The 18,147-nt window shown below is 50.1% G+C and overlaps 1 protein-coding gene across 1 annotated transcript in view; it reads right to left on the bottom strand.

The window, feature by feature from the left end:
• Positions 1-395: 395 nt before the first annotated feature.
• LOC122446273 (collectin-46-like) overlaps positions 396-18,147 on the bottom strand; it is a 114,261-nt gene continuing 96,509 nt past the window's right edge. The window contains 6 exon segments of the mRNA XM_043476241.1: positions 396-961; positions 14,107-14,190; positions 14,807-14,923; positions 15,278-15,385; positions 15,707-15,814; positions 16,100-16,216. Of these exon segments, the coding sequence (XP_043332176.1) occupies positions 579-961; positions 14,107-14,190; positions 14,807-14,923; positions 15,278-15,385; positions 15,707-15,814; positions 16,100-16,216 (917 nt within the window). The 3' untranslated portion in view covers positions 396-578.

Genomic DNA, 18,147 nt, shown 5'->3' with positions numbered 1-18,147 from the left:
TTTTAACTGGGCTCTACCTGGGGGAGGCCTCAATAGAAGGAATTTGAAACCATGGGAGAGAACGAGCACAAGCCTAGAGTGAGTGCAAGGAGAGAAGGGAGCCAGAGCTGAGGCTCCTGTTCCTCTCTGTGGAGTGTCCAGGAGAGGAGGAGAGATGAGTGAAAGAGACTGAAGGATAAGAAGAGTGAAGGCAGGAGAGGAAAGGGAAGGAGGAGGCAGTGACCAGTGGGGTCAAATGCGGTCCATGTTTGGCAGAGGTGGAGGGCTAGACACCTGTCTTGCTGAGGAGGAGACACTGGATTTTACAACAGGGCCGTCTTGGAGACCTCCTTTTAGCCCTTGCCTGTGAGTCAGCAGGCTACCCCCTTTTGTGTGACAAATCTTCCAGATGTGAAGCCAGTTGCAAACTTTATTCTGAGGGAGGAGTTCCATAGGAGGCCTGCCTTGTGGCCTCATCCCATGGCTCAGTGGGGAAGCCGTGAGCAGCTGAGGGTCACCTTTTTATTGGGATGTTGGCAGCTCACAGCTCTGGGCACTGCCCACTTCCTCCCTGGGCTGGAGCTGGGGTGGGGGGAGCCTCAAAACTCGCAGATCACGAGGAGTTCCTTACTGCAGGGTACGTCATTCCACTTGCCCTCAGGAAAGATCTCCACACAGTTCTCTGGTTTTCCTTCATCGCTGTTGTTGGGCTCCCCGCTGGCCCAGTTGGAATAGACCAGTGACTCCCCTGTGGGGTAGGTGAACCTGCCCTCCGTGGTGTTGTCATTCATGCTCAGGTAAGCGGGCTTGTTCTGGACTCTGACCAGCTGTGTCACGGCCTCGTTCTCGGCTGCAGAGCGTGGGGAGGCCAGCTGTCCCTTAGCCTCACTGCAGACCTGCTGGGCATCTGAATATGATTTTACAACACCTGCTGTCTTGAAGATCTTCTCCCCGACAGCCAGGCCAGATGGGAAGAGCACCGCTAGGGGAAATGAGGAGAGTCAGGTTGGAGATGTGGCAGCACCTAGACCTTGTGATCCAACTGGAGTCCCCAGCTCCCACCAGGGTACCAGGTAGAAAAAAGCAAGGCACTTAGCTCCCGAGCACTGGTCATGTAAGAGGTGAGGACCCTGGAATTCAGGTGCTTATGCAAGAGGCCTAAAGTTGCCCAACTGTCAAATGTAGATGAGGATCAGACCTTGTTGGATGTGACACTAAAGCTCCCACATGCACTTTCTTTTCCTCCCCGTGATGTTCACCAGAGCCGGGACTTTAATTACTGTGTAAACAGGAAGGACTGTGGCAGGGAAATGACACTTAGAGCCCGGGGCAGCTCCTGAGAGTGGGGAAAACTCCACGCAGGCAGCTCACTCTCACCCGCATGTGATGACCGGGTGTATGGAGTTGTCTGAGCTCTTCTGTGCTGTGTGAAGGGGTGAGGAGAAACAGAGGACAGGGGTGCATCTGAGAGCAGCCAAGTGCTGATCTCTGCACTGGGGGAGTCCAGTGTTGGCTTCCATATGCTTGCAGGTGATGCTACAGCCAGTCAGCATCCCTGGACCACTGGGCAGGGGATGACGGCATTTGAGAGCTCTGTGTAGGGCCAGGAGGGCAGGGTGGGATCAGCTTTGGAGAGAGCCCTGTCTGGGCCTCAGAAAGTCATGTGTTCAGCCCCACACTGGCAATGACAGTCCAGGTGACAAGGGAAAGTCACTTCTCTTTTCAGAGTTTGATCCTGGATTTCTAAGGAAAAGGTACAGAGCACAACAGCATCCCCTATGTGACATGTTTAGTATCTCTTTTGATTCCATCCCATTCATACCCCTCTGACTTCCAGGGTCATGCATGGATATCTTCAGGGCTCCTAAGAGGGCTCACTGGACTGGTTCTGAACCCAGGCTGCACCCTGATCCACTGCCATTTTCCTCTGATTAGCTTCAACAAGCAGTAGGAGTCCAGATTTTCCACATAGTCAGGACAGCACCCAGACAGCCCTGGACAAGGTTAGTGCCAGCTTGTGTGCCATGATTGGTTTACAGCCATGCATCTGGGTGGTATGCGTGTGCATACGTGAATATATCCATGTGTCGATCTGAAGGTACATGGGCTGACTCAAGGTCCATCAGGATGGGTGTGCATATGTGTGCATGTGTGTTCATGTATATAGATGGTGTGACTGAGTGATGATGTCTAGGTACACACATGTGGCCAGCGCATATGCTCAAGTTCTCCTTTGTTTGTATAGTCTGCATGAAGCATTAGTTTTTAAGTTGTGCCCAACTCTTTTTGACACCATGGACTGAAGCCCACCAGGGTCCTCTGTCCATGAGATTTTCCAGGCAAGGATATTGAAGTGGTTTGCCATTTCCATTCCTGGGGATCTTCGCGACCCAGAGATCAAACCCAGGTCTCCTGCAATGCAGGCAGATTCTTTACCAGCTGAGTTACCAAGGAATGAAAGAGTAAATAGATATGTAAAATAGATTGTGCAAGAAGGAAGACATAAACTGCTGAAAATTCTAATCCCACTACTTCAGTACTTAGTTGGCTTGAGTTCTTAGAGGCCAACCCTCTGTCTCACCCAATCAGGTCCATATATGCACTATTCCTACAGAAAACTCTTCCTTTTTTTGATCAACAAGGTTTGATAAGTGATGTGCATTCAAAGCTACCATCAGGGAGAGGAGAGAAGGAGGAGGGGCAATTGGTGGAGCGTCCCAAAGGCACAGGGCACTCAGGTATGTGCTCCAAGAGGTCTCTGCCTGCTTAGGATCCAGCTTAGGGAAGAATCTCTGCTTAAACACAAGAGATGCAGGGGGAGTCCAGCACTGACCAGAGACTGGAGTCAGCCTACTCCTTCCATACCCGGGGACATCTTTAGGGTAAGATACTTGATGGCCACACACCAACGAAAGGTCCCCAGCAGCCTTGAAGCCCACAGGCAGCATCCCACCCCCACTCTCAGGATCATGTCTGGATTCTCTGCTGCCCTGGGCTGTGTGGCTTCTTCTCTGGGCATTTTCACACCTGGCCCAAAGAGGGAAGAAACACATCCTGGGTTGGGTGTTCGATTGTCTGTCATAGGAACCCGCCAGGGTAGGCTGGGGTAAGGTCTGCTGAACGGATGACTCAGACCGCATCCTCCTCCTTGTCTTGTGCGTCTACTTGAGCCCCTGGAGCACGTGGGGCTCAGCTCTGTCCCAGCCCTGTCCTTAGCCCCGCTCCTGCCCCAGGTCTAGGTCCAGTCCCAGTCATGGTCCCAGCAAGTCCAATTTAGGCCGAAGCCCAGCTAACTGCAAGCCAAGCCCAGACTAAGTCTGAGGCCCATGATCAGGGCCTGGCTCAGGGCCAGGTCCAGGAACTCACCTTTCTTATACTGAGAGAAGGCATTTTGGAGGCGTCGCAGGTGTCCCTCTAAGACTGCCACCTGCTGCCTGACAGCCTTGACCTCTGCAGAAGAGAGAGGCCAAGTGAAGACAGATTCAGAACAGCCTGGGGTCACTCAGAGCCCAGGCCTCAAGAGAAGGGTGTCCAGGTGCAGAGGCAAGTTGGGAGTGGGGTAAGGAGGTGGAACAGAGGCCTAGGAAGCCCTCTTCTGTTGACCTAGCTGGCCTCTGCTTCCCATAGGATTTCCTGCGGTTCTCTTATGAACAGTATCCCCTAAACAGGTCCCTGTGCCTCACTGACACTGAACCAGATGTCATTTTAATTCCAAATTCTAGGAATCTGATAGCACTTCCTTTTGCGGTGCAGGGGGTGGTATGGTTGTAAGAGAGGAATAGACATAGCTTGAGTATTTCTCATCCATTGAGTTATTTGATGTTCAAGGTTATCTGATGAACTGGAGAGGGAGGTTAGCTTGTCATAGAGATCAGATAGAAAATCTGCTCAGGGTGTCCTCCAGCGAGTCATAGAGGCTAAGACCAGAGTCCACCTCGCCATACACCCTGTCAACTTTTCCTGATTTGACCCCCATCTGTAACTAAACGGGTTACCTGAGAGGAGAGCTGAGCTAAAATAAGGCCTCCTCCCTGCCCCACACCCTAATGGGGTCCCCAAGTCTTCCTTACCTGTAAGCCCACTCTCACCCTTTTCTCCTCTTTCTCCAGGAGTACCTCTGTCCCCCTTTAGTCCTGGGGGGCCCCTGGCACCTGAAGGCCCCTGTGGACCTATGGCTCCAGCAGGCCCTGGGATCAGAGAAGTAGATGTGTGTGAGCGCTGAACATATATTTTTTAGCATTTTCGTGCCCCCCAACCTCCATACATGGACTCATATCCCCCAGCAGTACACCCTGCTACATGCAGATGTCCCTCTGTGCCAGGAACCTCTTCTTGCATCCCCTCTGTACATTGACTGTCCCATAACCCGACAACCAGCCTTCCCTGGATACAGACAGTCCCTGCTAATCACCACCCTCTCCCTGGAGACAGACAGTTCCCAGAGCCCAACACTGGCTCTCGTCCTGGAATGCCAGCTCTGACCTGGTGGCTGGTGGGGGTGGGCACAGGGGAACATGAGCCCAGCCCCACGTCCATTGCTCACCTGCCGCCCCAGCACGTCCAGGGGCTCCTGGCTCACCAGGGGCACCTCTCTCTCCTTTGAGACCTGCGGGGCCTGGGGAGCCCTGCTTGCCTGGGGCACCCAGTCCTCCTGAGGAAGGAACACATTGGAGAAGCATGGCTGAGAGTGTGCTCAGCAGGTACCATTTCCTCAGCAGTGCAGCTTGTCACCTAAGCTCCAGGTGAGAGAGCGACCTGGGAGACTGCTCCTGACCGCTTGGTCTCTTCTAGGAACCGTATCGGGAAATTCAGTCAGTGTGGAAAAGTTGAGGGTGAAGTAGGAAAGTTGAGGGTGAACCAGGCCCGGAGGTTCCAGGCTTTTCCAGACACTGTGTACATAGCTTGGTCCCCGCCAGGGCTGCCCATGTCACCCCTCCCGTCTCCCTCCCTCACCCACCACATACCAGCCTCCTACCTTTGGGCCCAGTCTCTCCTTTGGGGCCTGGTGTGCCCGGAGGTCCCATGCTCCCCTGCCTCCCTGAGGGGCCCTCTCTCCCAGCTGGACCAGGCATGCCTGGAGGCCCTGGGGAAAAGGACCAGCCCGGTTAGCGACACTGAATCTCCTTGGAGGTGGGAGTGCATATAAGATGGGGCTAAAAAATCTTTAGCCTCCTCCTAAAGATGTTGTCCCCGGAGAAGCTCCAGCCTTCCCTGAAATAACCCCACGCAAATTGAAGGCAGGAGGAGAAGGCGATGACAGAGAAGGGGGTGGTTTGATGGCATCACCACCTCAAGGGACATGAGTTTGAGCAAACTCCAGGAAATAAGGTAGAACAGGGAATCCTGGCATGCTGCAGTCCGTGGGGTTACAAAGAGTCAGACGGGGACTGAATGACTGAAATACAAAACTGTACTTAAATGCCTATCTCCTGGCCATTTACATTCATTTATTCCACAAATATTCACTGAGCTTCACTAGATACAAGGTGCTGTCCTAAATGCTGGGATTCTTAGTTAAAAAAAAAAAAAAAGATAAAACAAAATCCCTCCCTCATGGAGCTTAAACTCATCTATGTAGAAATACATAACCAAAAGGAAAATGTTTAACATATGATAATCAGATCAGAATTAGTGCCACAGAGGTAAATTAAAGCATAGAGAATTAGGGGTGTCGTCTAAATAGGATGGCCAGAGAGGGAGTCTATGAGTGAAGCTGTGAAGGGGGTGAGGAGTGAGCCATGGGGACGTGTATGCACAGAGCAAGGACAGGGCCCTGGGGAGGTGGGGGGATGTGTGTGCTCAGGGACCAACAAGGAGCCAGTGTGGTCAGTGCCCAGGGAGTGTGGGAGGAGGGGAAGGAAATGAGCTCAGAGACATCAGCAGAGCTGGGTGGTGGGGATGTGTGGGGTGTGAGGTTTCACTCCCAGGGGAGAATTGTCCCCCTGAACGGACTCTCTCACTGACTCCTTCTGGGCAGGAATCTCAGAGGCACTAAGTAAGTAAGGAATTCTCACTTGAAATACAACTCCCCAAGCAGGGTCCAGGTGTTATTGGCCCTCCACGACATGTCTAGCGCATCACCAAGTGACCCAGCCCCACCCTCTACCTCTGCTCAAGGCCCATCTTGTCCTCCACATCAGGTTCTTGAGAACATGTGTGTCAGAATCTGTGGGGGAGGTTGTCCCTAGTGCAGACTCTGGCCCCACCCAGCCCTACTGGTGAGGATCTGAGGATGCTGGGATCTCCAGGAAATTCTCAGACCCGCCACAGTTGAAGGACAGCAGTGCCTGGATCTGGGGAGCCAGTGTGGAGCCTGGTCTTGGCCCAACTGTGCACTGTTCTCTTTCCAAGCACTGACTCGAGGCCAGGCTTGGAGTGCACAAGAAAGGGCGGTCTGGGGAACATCCATGCAGCTGAGGGGCCACTGTAGGAAAAGTCCCCACCCCTCCCCTGCCCTGGGATTCAATTCGGGACCCTCGGGGAGCTAGAGAATGCTCGTACCTTGAATACCACCCCACTATTGAGTTCACTTCTAGGCAGCCTTATTAAGGCCCAGTTCATTCATGCTGGAAGCTACTTTCTGTTTGTAAAGGACAGACAGATACTTACAAAGACTGGTGTGTGTAGGAACCAGCAACAAGGATCCTACAAATGTTGCTCATTTCCTTCTTCCCCAACCAAAATACAAACTAGAGAAAGTTAAAAAGACCTCAGTTGACCCCTCCACAGCCCTGGTTCAGTGCCATGGCGGTGCCCTCGTCCTTGTTGCTGGTTCACTGAATTCTCACTTCTCGCCAGTAACACAGATCTTCTCCTGTGGCGCAGTGTTTCTCAGACACTTCCCTTAATAAGCAGTATCTTGGGAAACCTCAGGAGAATCCACCTGATTGCTGATTACAGCAAGAGGATGCAACATTAGCCTAAAGCCTCACCCAAAAAAAAGAGCAGGGGGGAAGGCTTGGCTCAACTATTTGTCACTGTGTGGTCATGTTATTCCCATCCACAGATGAGCAAATTGAGACTCAGAAACAGAGTGACTTGTCCCTAGGTGACTCTGTTGTGGAAAGAGAACTAGTAGACAAGCACAGATGAGTCTAGATAAGAAACTCATGTCCTTTTCTCCTAGCTTGGATTTCACTTAGCATCTTTGTGTCACAATTGTCTTCCTTATCAAATGAGATTAATGCATCACTTGTTAGACTTTTGGTGGGATTAAATAAACTACTCAAGGGAACTCCTAAGCACAGGGTTGGACAAAGAAATATAAGCTTCCTTTCTTTCCCTCTGTAATATATGTAGGGAAAATCCTTTTATTCAGGCTTGAGTATGGGGCTACAGTGTCTCATCCTTTCCCACCCATCATGGAGTAGAACTTAATTAAATATTAAAAATCTTTAACACCCTGGAGAGGAACCATTTAATCCAAATGGACAGTAGTTAAGTTCTAGAGCAGATGACTCCAAATACCAGTCATTACTCACTCTTTGCACATTCTTGGGTTGGTTGGAGTCTGAAGATTCTAGGGGAGGAATCAGGACAGCTGGTGATGAAGCTGGCGGCTCAGATCAGCCAGTCTTAGCAAACCAGAAAAACTGTGTTTTAGGTGGGCTCAAACTCTGGGTGAAACCCACCCATTTAGGAAGAAGACCATCTATAAGGCTTCCCCGAGCAGAAGACTCAGTTTCTGGCTTGGTTACAATACCAGTGCCCTCCCCTTCCCACCAGGACAGGCCCATGGTCCCAGTTCTACCTGGATCTCCCTTCTCCCCCCGGGGGCCTTCTTTTCCATCTTGTCCATCACAACCAGGCAAGTCATCCTCCGGGGGACTACACACAACCAGGGTACAGGCGTTGGCTAGTATTTTCTGGGAATAGATCTTCATTTCTGTTCCCAGAGATCTCCAGGGCTGTGTGAGCAGGAGCAACATGGAGAGAGGGAGGAGAATCATGTCCTAGGCAGAGGAACAGAAAGAGGGGGTGCTCTTGGTCCAAGGACGAGGATTAGGGCTGGCCCAGCTCCTCGAGGTCAGGAGAAGCGGTTCCCTCATCTCCTCTCCCATCACCTGAAGATAAGAGCAACAGGGCTCCAATAGCAGTTTGGGGAAAGGTGGGCAAAGTCTGGCCAGAGAGGACATGAGTGGACCAGGTGGGCCTCTGACATGGCCTGCCAGCAACGTGGATGTACTCTCAGATGCTCTGTGTCATCCCTTTTGGGGCTTGTCATCCTTGCCAGTGGTACTGTGACCAGGATGTAGAATTTCTCACTGAGGCCATCTGTCACATCAGGAGGGACTCACTGAGGGCCCTCAGGTGGGACCTGTCCCCTTCTGGACCTGACTGTCCTTTTCTGTATCAGTAAGGTGGTTGGCTTAGCTGTGACAAGGGAGACTTGTTTCCTCTAACTTGCTGTTCTGGACAGACTAGTATTGGAGGTCTGCAGTGCTGTCTGAAAAAAAGCCAGAGTCCTAAACTGGGTGAGGTCTGTCCTGACCACAGGATGGGAGCATGACTGTGTGTTTACCGGGGTTTGTCATTCCTGAGCTCCACAAGGAAAGTCCCTGGCATACCTAGAGTCTGTCCAGACTTCCAAGAGGAGTTGGGCCAGCAGCCTCATGGAGGAAAGGACATGTGAGATGCACAGTTAGGGGAAGGCTGGCTTCAGAGGAGGAAAGGGCAGATGTCCAATAGAGCTTCCAGTTATCATCAGAAAGGGACTCAGGAGCTACGTGAGATCTGGGGTGGGTACAGGACATGGGTCAGTCCCACTGTTGGGCTTCTTTCTTCTCTCAGGCAGAAACTATAATTCCTTCACCGTGGAAAGGGCTCATGGGTATTGGAAAGACTCGAAAGCAAGCCTGCCTGACCTGTGCAAACAAAGGACAGAGGGTCGCTGGCAGGCTGAGGTAGTGGGAGGGAAGGGGCTTTCTGGCCAGAGAAGTGCCTCCTTCCAGGAGGACGATGAATTGCATTTTCCACGGGAACTTCCAGACAATGGCATCAGAGATCTGGTTGGATGTCACATCCAACTCTCCCCTTCTCCCAGCCCAGGAAACACATCTCCCACCAAACAAAAGGAACACAGTGTAGAGCATCCGTTATTACCTTGTGCCCCACCTCCAACACTCACCCTCCTAGACTGGAGCAGCTACACAGACCCTGCCTTCCTCAGCACCAGTAGGATAAAGCTCCCATTCAGGCAGGAAGATACTCACTGGACACAGGAAAGCAAATTGAGAGGCAAGGACAGAGACACTCACTGTTGCTTCTTCTAGGGCTTCAGAACCTCCAGGCAAATTGAAGTTCCTCAGCCACTAATGACTATTTATACCTACCCTGTAACCTGAGGTTACAATGCCAGTTTCCAGAGAAAAGAAGGGCAAATTTTGCCCTGTTGACTCAGTCAATTTTACCCCAACCTGGGTTCTGGACATTTGCCACTGATGTTCATGGCTCTAAACACACATTAGAGTTCAAAGAGCACCCTCAGCCCACGATCTCTTCGGTATCTCACTGCAACCCTGAGAGTTTAGTGGTAGTGTCACTGTCTGTGTTTCACGGATGTCCAGGAATCCAAGGTCCAGAGAAGACCAGCAAGTTGCACAATGACCTAGAGCTCTTGCAAAAGCAGCCTGCCTCTGCAGAGTCCAAGAAGCAGCACCTGCTGTGCCCATTTCTCTTCCTTCTCATCTCAACATTGCTGCTTAGACACTAGGAAAGAGCTGGGGGCTGCCTGGCAGATCTGAGCAGGAGTGGGCAGGTAGAGGGGCTGCTGAGGCAACAGCCTGTGGGGGGCAGTGTCTGGGGGAGCTGCCACCTAGCAGGGGTCACTCTTTTGCTTTCTGCTGTATCTAGGACAGCCCTCCACTTGCCTTTTATAGGATTGTTGTTGTTCAGTGGTTAAGTTGTGTCTGACTCTTTGTGACCCCGTGGACTTCAGCATGCCAGGCTTCCCTCAGTTCAGTTCAGTTGCTCAAGTCGTGTCCAACTCTTTGAGACCCCATGGACTGCAGCAAGCCAGGCTTCCCTGTCCATCACCAACTCCTAGAGCTTACTCAAACTCATTTCCATCAAGTCGGTGATGCCATTCAAACATCTCATCCTCTGTCATCCCCTTCTCCTCCCATCTTCAGTCTTTCCCAGCATCAGGGTCTTTTCGAATGAATTAGTTCTTCGCATAGGTAGCCAAAGTATTGGAGCCATCCTCCCTTAACTTGCTTGCCCTAATCTCTCCACTGTTTTAGCCAGTGTTTCTCCGTTATGTGGCCCTAGTGGCCAGTTTGGATCCTCAAGCTGCTGATACACTGCTGTAACCACCACAGGGAAACTCTCATTCCCAGTGACTGTGGGCTAGTTGTTAGCATCTCTGCTTGACTTTAGTTCCCTGAGACTTATTTCTTCCATCAACCCTTCCCTTAGGTCTCCACATCAGCAACCCCAGGTCTCCAGCCTCCCCTTTGGCCACCTCATTGGCCGTGCTGACCTGCTCCTGGCCTTTGATGCTCCTTGTATGTTATGGAATCTATGATGTCAGCTTTCCTCAAAGGTAGGAAAAGGTCTTCTCTTTTCTGTACTGCAATTTTTTGAAGAAAGATCCCATAGCACAGGACCTGGGCCCCTAAAGCTTGAGCTCTTCTCTATTCTAGAAAGAATACCCAGCCCCCTCTATTCTAGGATGTTCACACACCACCAAGAGATCTAATCAGCATGGAGATTGAACTGAACCCTTGCTCTCCTCTCCCCACAAAACCCAATTGTCAAGTCTTATCCTGGTGACTAGACAAACTCTCCTTATATATGGTGACTTTCATTCCAGGACTCCTATACTTCATCTCTTACTGCAAGTTGGCTTCTATTAATTACCGCCTACTAGACTGTCAAATACATCCTTCATGCCTTTGGACCCCATTATAGCACAGAATATGGTGTTTCCTTTGTGTGACTTCACATTCCAACAGAGGCCAGTTCCATTTATGATCAAACCCAGACACTCCAGTTTCTTTGATACCCTTTGCTTTTGACAATTCCAGCAACACAGGTGAGAAGAATCAGATTTTAAGTGGTGATCACAATGGCTTTCACACAGAGGATCACTGGACCACCCTCTCTTCCCAAACAGTATCCTGAACGACTGCACAGTTTCTCTAGGGGCTAATCACTGGGGCCGTACTGCAGTCCTAGCAGCATCCGCAGTCACTATGGACTTCATTAGCTGTGCTTTCCTCAGAGCTAAGCTGTGTAGCCTCCGGTATTTTTCCAGATGCTTGTGCACATTACTGTTGAAGCTCCCAGATCAGTGGGCCCATGCAGGGTCAGGCCAGTCAAGATGGCTTCCTCTTGTTCCCTGTTCATGCCCCTGCTAGACCAGTCCCTGCTTCATTTGCATGACCATCCGAACCTCTTAATTACAGGGCTTAATAGTAACTGCCTACATGCTTGCTGCCCCAGCTGCCGGGTTTCCTGGTAACTGATGAGCCACCCTGATGTCAGTACCCCATAGATGGTAGGCTCCTCCCTCAGAGTGAAGCTTGCCACAGTGTGCTTCCTGCTGTCTGCTGAGCATGGCAGGGTGTTGCCCTAGGACCCTTCCTCTTTGGATGATGCCCAATAAGCGGTGGACGTCTCTCCCGCTGTCTCTCAGCTCTTTCTTCGGTCTCAAGGCTGGGCATCTACAAGTGTGCAGGCCTATGTGCTGCAGCCCAACAATTAGTGAGTCAGCCAGAAGGCTGCTGAAATGCCCATGAGGGCTGAAATCTTGATGAATATGGATGGGGAAGGAAAAATTATGGGGTTAATCCCAGGGTGGCTGTCCACTAGCATGTGGGTCCCTGTGGAATCTGACTACTTTAGGAGAGATCTTTCTCTTCCATTATACTGATGACACCCTGCTAACCTCAGTCTCTTTCAAGTTTAAAAGTAGCAGCCTGGTGCTTTTGGTTCACCTGACTGCATGGGGAGGGCTTGTGATACAGGCAAAACACAAGAGTCTTTCTGATTTTATTGCTTTTTACAAAGTACAAACATACCCCTGACCCACCGCCTCTAAAAAATTATAGACACAGGCTTTAGGGACATAAACTTAGGGACAGGATTGGGAATTGGATGGGGCCAGTCACCCTGAACCGTTTGTCTGGAACCTGTGGAAATGGTGAAAGTATAAGAGTAGCTTTGGGCTACACACATACACAACACCCCCACTTTAGCAGCCATGAAGTTCAGAAATGAACTGATAAAAATGCCATACCCTGGAGATTCCACCTGCCCTACAGCCCTACCACTGCCAGGCTAATTGAAGGATGAGTGGACTACTTAAAAAACAACTTATACAGGAAACCCACTGTCTCAACCTGTGGACCAGTAGGCTAACTTAAGTCACACAAGCTTGTAACTAAATAATTCCAGGAGCCTACATCGTGTTAAGCAAAGACAATAAGTCAGCACCATCTGAGTTCAATAATTAACCACCCAAGGTCATTGCCAGCTAATGGTCAGGAGAATAACTCACTTTTGTCCTTGCCACAGGATCTACCCCGCAGGGATCGTATTGTAAATTGCCCAGGGACTGGTAGGGAAGCCCCCCATTTTTTAGGTTTGCAGCCCCATGGGGATTAGTGTTAGTACCAGAAGGGGACTTACAAATATCATCTGGCCCCACCTAAGATAATTAATCCAGGCCTCCTTATGGAGAAAGGCACCATTATATTAACACTGTGGTCTGTGTCACACCCTCTTCAGTATTTGATACTAGCTATGGGGACTGAGGTTGTGTAATGGTACTGCAGCCCAAGACAAAAACTGTAGACAGGGGTGGCATTATGTCAGAATGGTGCTGCTGCTGGTATTTTCTTAATGGTCATGATATTCCCTGCATTCAGCCTGTTAAACATATTATATTTCATCTCTAGTCTGAGCAGAGGGAATCTGTTTGCAGACAGTAACCTCACTACTAAAGGAGTCTGATTGCTAGGTCCACAGCGAGATGCCTTTCTTGTCTTCCTCTGGAATCCCATGAAAAATTGAACCAATTAGTTCCTGGCTCCAAAGTGAGCCCATCTTTTGGACTCTCAGCACTCTCTAGCTGCTGTGGTGTATTGTATGTATGGTATCTGGTTGCAGTGCACCTTGATATACCTGACCCCAGGGATATCAAGGAAGGGAGGGGATCAGATATTGTGTAGGTCGGGCAGGTTATGTAGGGGATTAGTGTATGGTCAGGCCATTCAAGATAGCTGTTCCCTTGTTCTCTCTACATCCCCTGCTGGACCAGTCCCTGCTTCACAAGACTATCCAATCCTCTTAATTACAGGGCTTAACTAGAAACTAGGCCAACCCTTTGTTTCACCCAATCAGGCCCCTTTATGCTCTGCTCCTTCAGAAAAGTCTTCCTTTTTTGGATCAACAAGGTTTGATAAGTGATGTGCATTCAAAGCTGTCATCAGGGAGAGGAGAGAAGGAGGAGGGGCAGTTGGTGGAGCATCCCAAAGGCACAGGGCACTCAGGTGTGTGCTCTCAGAGGCCTCTGCCTGCTTAGGATTCAGGCTTAGGGAAGAATCTCTGCTTCAACACCACAAGAGGTGCAGGGGGAGTCCAGCACTGACCAGAGACTGGAGGCAGCCTATTCCTTCCATACCCGGGGACATCTTTAGGGTAAGATACTTGGTGGGCACACACCAATGAAAGGTCCCCAGCAGCCTTAAAGCCCACAGGCAGCATCCCACCCCCACTCTCAGGATCATGTCTGGATTCTCTGCTGCCCTGGGCTGTGTGGCTTCTTCTCTGGGCATTTTCACACCTGGCCCAAAGAGGGAAGAAACACATCCTGGGTTGGGTGTCCGATTATCTGTCAGAGGAACCCGCCAGGGTAGGCCGGGGTAAGGTCTGCTGAATGGATGACTCAGACCGCATCCTCCTCCTTGTCTTGTGCGTCTACTTGAGCCCCTGGAGCACGTGGGGCTCAGCTCTGTCCCAGCCCTGTCCTTAGCCCCACTCCTGCCCCAGGGCTAGGTCCAGTCCCAGTCATGGTCCCAGCAAGTCCAATTTAGACCCAGCGCAATGAACTGCCAGCCAACCCCAGACCCAGTCTGAGACCCATGATCAGGGCCTGGCTCAGGGTCAGGTCCAGGAACTCACCTTTCTTATAGTGAGAGAAGGCATTTTGGAGGCGTCGCAGGTGTCCCTCTAAGACTGCCACCTGCTGCCTGACAGCCTTGACCTCTGCAGGAGAGAGAGGCCAAGTAAAGACAGATCCAGAACAGCCTGGGGTCACTCAGACCCCAGACTCAAGGGAAGAGTGTCCAGGTGCAGAGGCAAGTTGGGGGTGGGGTAAGGAGGTGGAACAGAGGTCTAGGAAGCCTTCTTCTGTTGACCTAGCTGACCTCTGCTTCCACGGGATTTCCTGCGGTTCTCCTGTGAACAGTATCCCCGAGACAGGTCCCTGTGCCTCACTGACAGTGAACCAGATGTCATTTTAATTCCAAATTCTAGGAATCTGATAATACTTCCTTTTGCTGTGCAGGGGGTGGTATGGTTGTCGGAGAGGAATAGACATAGCTTGAGTATTTCCCATCCATTGAGTAATTTTGATGTTCAAGGTTATCTGATGAACTGGAGAGGGAGATTGGCTTGTCATAGAGATCAGATAGAAAATCTGCTCAGGGTGTCCTCCAGAGTCACAGAGGCTAAGACCAGAGTCCACCTTGCCATACACCCTGTCAACTTTTCCTGCTTTGACCCCCATCTGTAACTAAATGGGTTACCTGAGAGGAGAGCTGAACTAAATAAGGCCTCCTCCCTGCCCTACACCCTAATGGGGTCCCCAAGTCTTCCTTACCTGCAAGCCCACTCTCACCCTTTTCTCCTCTTTCTCCAGGAGTACCTCTGTCCCCCTTTAGTCCTGGGGGGCCCCTGGCACCTGAAGGCCCCTGTAGACCTATTGCTCCCTCAGGCCCTGGGATCAGAGAAGTAGAAATGGGTGATTGCTGAACATATAATTTTTAGCATTTTCGTGCCCCCCAACCTCCATACAGGGACTCATATCCCCCAGCAGTACACCCTCCCACATGCAAATGTCCCTCTATGTCTAGAACTCTTCTTACATCCCCTCTATACACTACTGTCCCATAACCCAACAACCAGCCTTCCCTGGATACAGACAGTCCCTGCTAATCACCACCTGCTCCCTGGAGACAGACAGTTCCCAGAGCCCAACGCTGGCTCTCGTCCTGGAATGCCAGCTCTGACCTGGTGGCTGGTGGGGGTGGGCACAGGGGAACATGAGCCCAGCCCCACGTCCATTGCTCACCTGCCGCCCCAGCACGTCCAGGGGCTCCAGTCTCCCCGGGGGCACCTCTCTCTCCTTTGAGACCTGCGGGGCCTGGGGAACCCTGCATGCCTGGGGCACCGACTCCTCCTGCAGTAGGAACACACTGGAGAAACACGGCTGAGAGTGTGCTCACAGGTACCATTTCCTCAGCAGTGCAGCTTGTCACGCACAGCTCCAGGTGAGAGAGCAACCTGGGAGACTGCTTCTGACTGCCTGGCCTTATCCAGGGACGGTATGGGGGAAATTCAGCCAGTGTGGGAAAGTTGAGGGTGAGGCCCAGGCCAGGCCGACCAGGCGCGGAGGTTCCAGGCTTTTCCAGGCACTGTGCATGTACCTTGGTCCCCACCAGGGCTGCCCATGTCAGCCCTCCCTTCTCCCTCCCTCACCCACCACACACCACCCTCCTACCTTTGGGCCCAGTCTCTCCTTTGGGGCCTGGTTTGCCTGGAGGTCCCATGCTCCCCTGACTCCCTGAGGGGCCCTCTCTCCCAGCTGGACCAGGCATGCCTGGAAGCCCTGGGTAAAAAGATCAGCCCAGGGCCTCAGCAACACTGAATCTCCTTGGAAGCGGGAATGCATAAAAGATGGGGCTGGAATAGAAGTCAGACAGGCAGCTTCCTCCTAAAGATGTTGCCCCCACTCCGCCCTCCCCAGGAACTCCTGTCTTCCCTGAAATAACCCCGTGCCACCTTGAGAATGACCTTCTTCCTCTTCCTGGGGTGGAATCTGTGATCGCCTAATGCCGTGTCCTAATGCAGGACGCCACCTGCAGACACCTGCATTCCACGCCCAGCTACTCACCAGGTGGTCCAGGGTCTCCCTTTGGTCCAGGTTCTCTAGCAGAGCCATTGTCCCCTTTCAGCCCAATGGTGCCAGCTGGTCCTGGCCTCCCTGCTCATCCTGCAGGTCCTGGTGAACCTGTGGCAGCAAAAGAGATGGACATAAAGCTGACCCCGGCCCAGGAGGAGCCAGCTGCCTGCAGGGTCAGGGCCCTGGCATTCTTTCAGAGTTCTGTAGGGTGTAGACACTCCCCCTCCAGGTCCAGTGATGATCCAGAAATGCGTGTCTATGTCTCCATTTTACAAGTGAAGAAACAGGCTTGCAGATTTGGAGGCAGATCCAAACCTAGACCCACCTGACTTTGCATACAATACACCTGCTCCTGCCTCAAGGCCATGGTATTAATGGCAGTTAAGTCTGTCAGCTTTTACCCTTGACTATGAACTCCCTGCCCTCCCCCCTTCCCAGAACCAAAGGTTTTGTCAGAAATGACACCTGACACTTAGCACCAGAGACATAGAAATCAAAAGCACAATGAGCTGTCACCTCACACCTGTCAGAATGGCTATTATCAGACAGCAAATAAGAGATGTTGGAGAATGTGGAGAAAAGGGAAAGTTTATGCAGCAGGGATGTAAATTGATACAGTCACTATTGAGAACAGTATGGAGGTCTCTCAGAAAGTTAAAACTAGAGCTACCGTATAATCCATCAATTCCACTTCTGACTTAACTAAAGAAAATGAAAACACTAACCTGAAAAGATATATGTACCCCAATTTAATTGCAGTGTCGTTTATGGTAGCCTAGACATGGATGCAGCATAGAGCCCAAGTATCTGTGGATGGATGAACGGATGTAGAAAATGCATATACAGTGGAGCATTATTCAGGTATTATTCAAGGCAACATTGGTAAACCTTGAAGACACTGTGCTTAGTGGAATAAATCACAGAGAAGGGTGGTGCTATACTATCTCACTTAAATGTGAAATCTACAAAAAAAATGAACACAAACAGCATACTCACAGATACAGAGAACACATATGTGGTTGCTAGGGGTGGGGTTGGGAAGTGAGCAGAATGGATAGAAATCTTCAAAAGATACAAGTGTCCAGTTAAGAAAACAATTGAGTCCCAGGAATACAATGTACAGCGAAGTTACCATAGTTAGTAATCCTGGGTTGCATGCTTGAACATTGCTCAGCAAGCAGATCTTAAAAGTTCTCATCACACACAAATTGTTAACTATGTGTGTTGATGACTTATTGTGACAATCATTTCACAATATTTGCAAATATGAATTCATTATGATGTACATCTATATATTATAGGTCAATTCTATTTTAATATAAAGAAGAGAAAAAACTATGTAACATGCTTTTAAAATTATGGAAGATAGATGAAATTATTGTGCATTATTAATTGATAAAAGTAAGTTATAAACACTCTAATATGATTCAGTTTCTTCAACATGTCCATTCATGTGTCAGGCATGTGCACATGTAACACACATTGAGAAAACCACAAGAAGAGCATATACAGGTGTTAACAGTTGTTCTTACTAAGGGCACAATTCAGGCAATTTTAATTTTCATCTTTTTATGATTAGTGACCACATACTAATTTGTTTTGGAAAAATGATGAAACATTTTAAAAAGTCACATTACCTTAAGGCTGCCTAAGTCTGAAATATAAGAGATTTGCCTTCAAAGACTAAAGAGATAAATGCCTATTGTTTCAAGAATTATACACTCAATCCTGTGAGTTTGGTTATTCTTTTTTCATTGAGATGAAATTCACATAATATAAAGATAACCATTTTTTTTTTTTTAACTGTGATGTGTAGCTTTCAATGTCTCAGTTCCCCAATCAGGGATCGAACCTGAGGCCTGGCAGTGAGAACACCGAATCCTAACCACTGGACCTCCAGGAATTTCCTATAATTAATCACTTAAAGTATACAATTCAGTGGCATTTAGAATGTTGACATAATTGTACAACTACCACTTCTCTTTAGTTCAAGACTATTTCATTAATCACAAAGAAAACCACATACCCATTTATCACTA

The sequence above is a fragment of the Cervus canadensis genome, chromosome 8 (genome assembly GCF_019320065.1).
Source record: "Cervus canadensis isolate Bull #8, Minnesota chromosome 8, ASM1932006v1, whole genome shotgun sequence".
NCBI lineage: Eukaryota > Metazoa > Chordata > Mammalia > Artiodactyla > Cervidae > Cervus > Cervus canadensis.
Note: the sequence above shows the minus strand (reverse complement) of the source record. Positions and strands in the feature narration are given on the sequence as shown.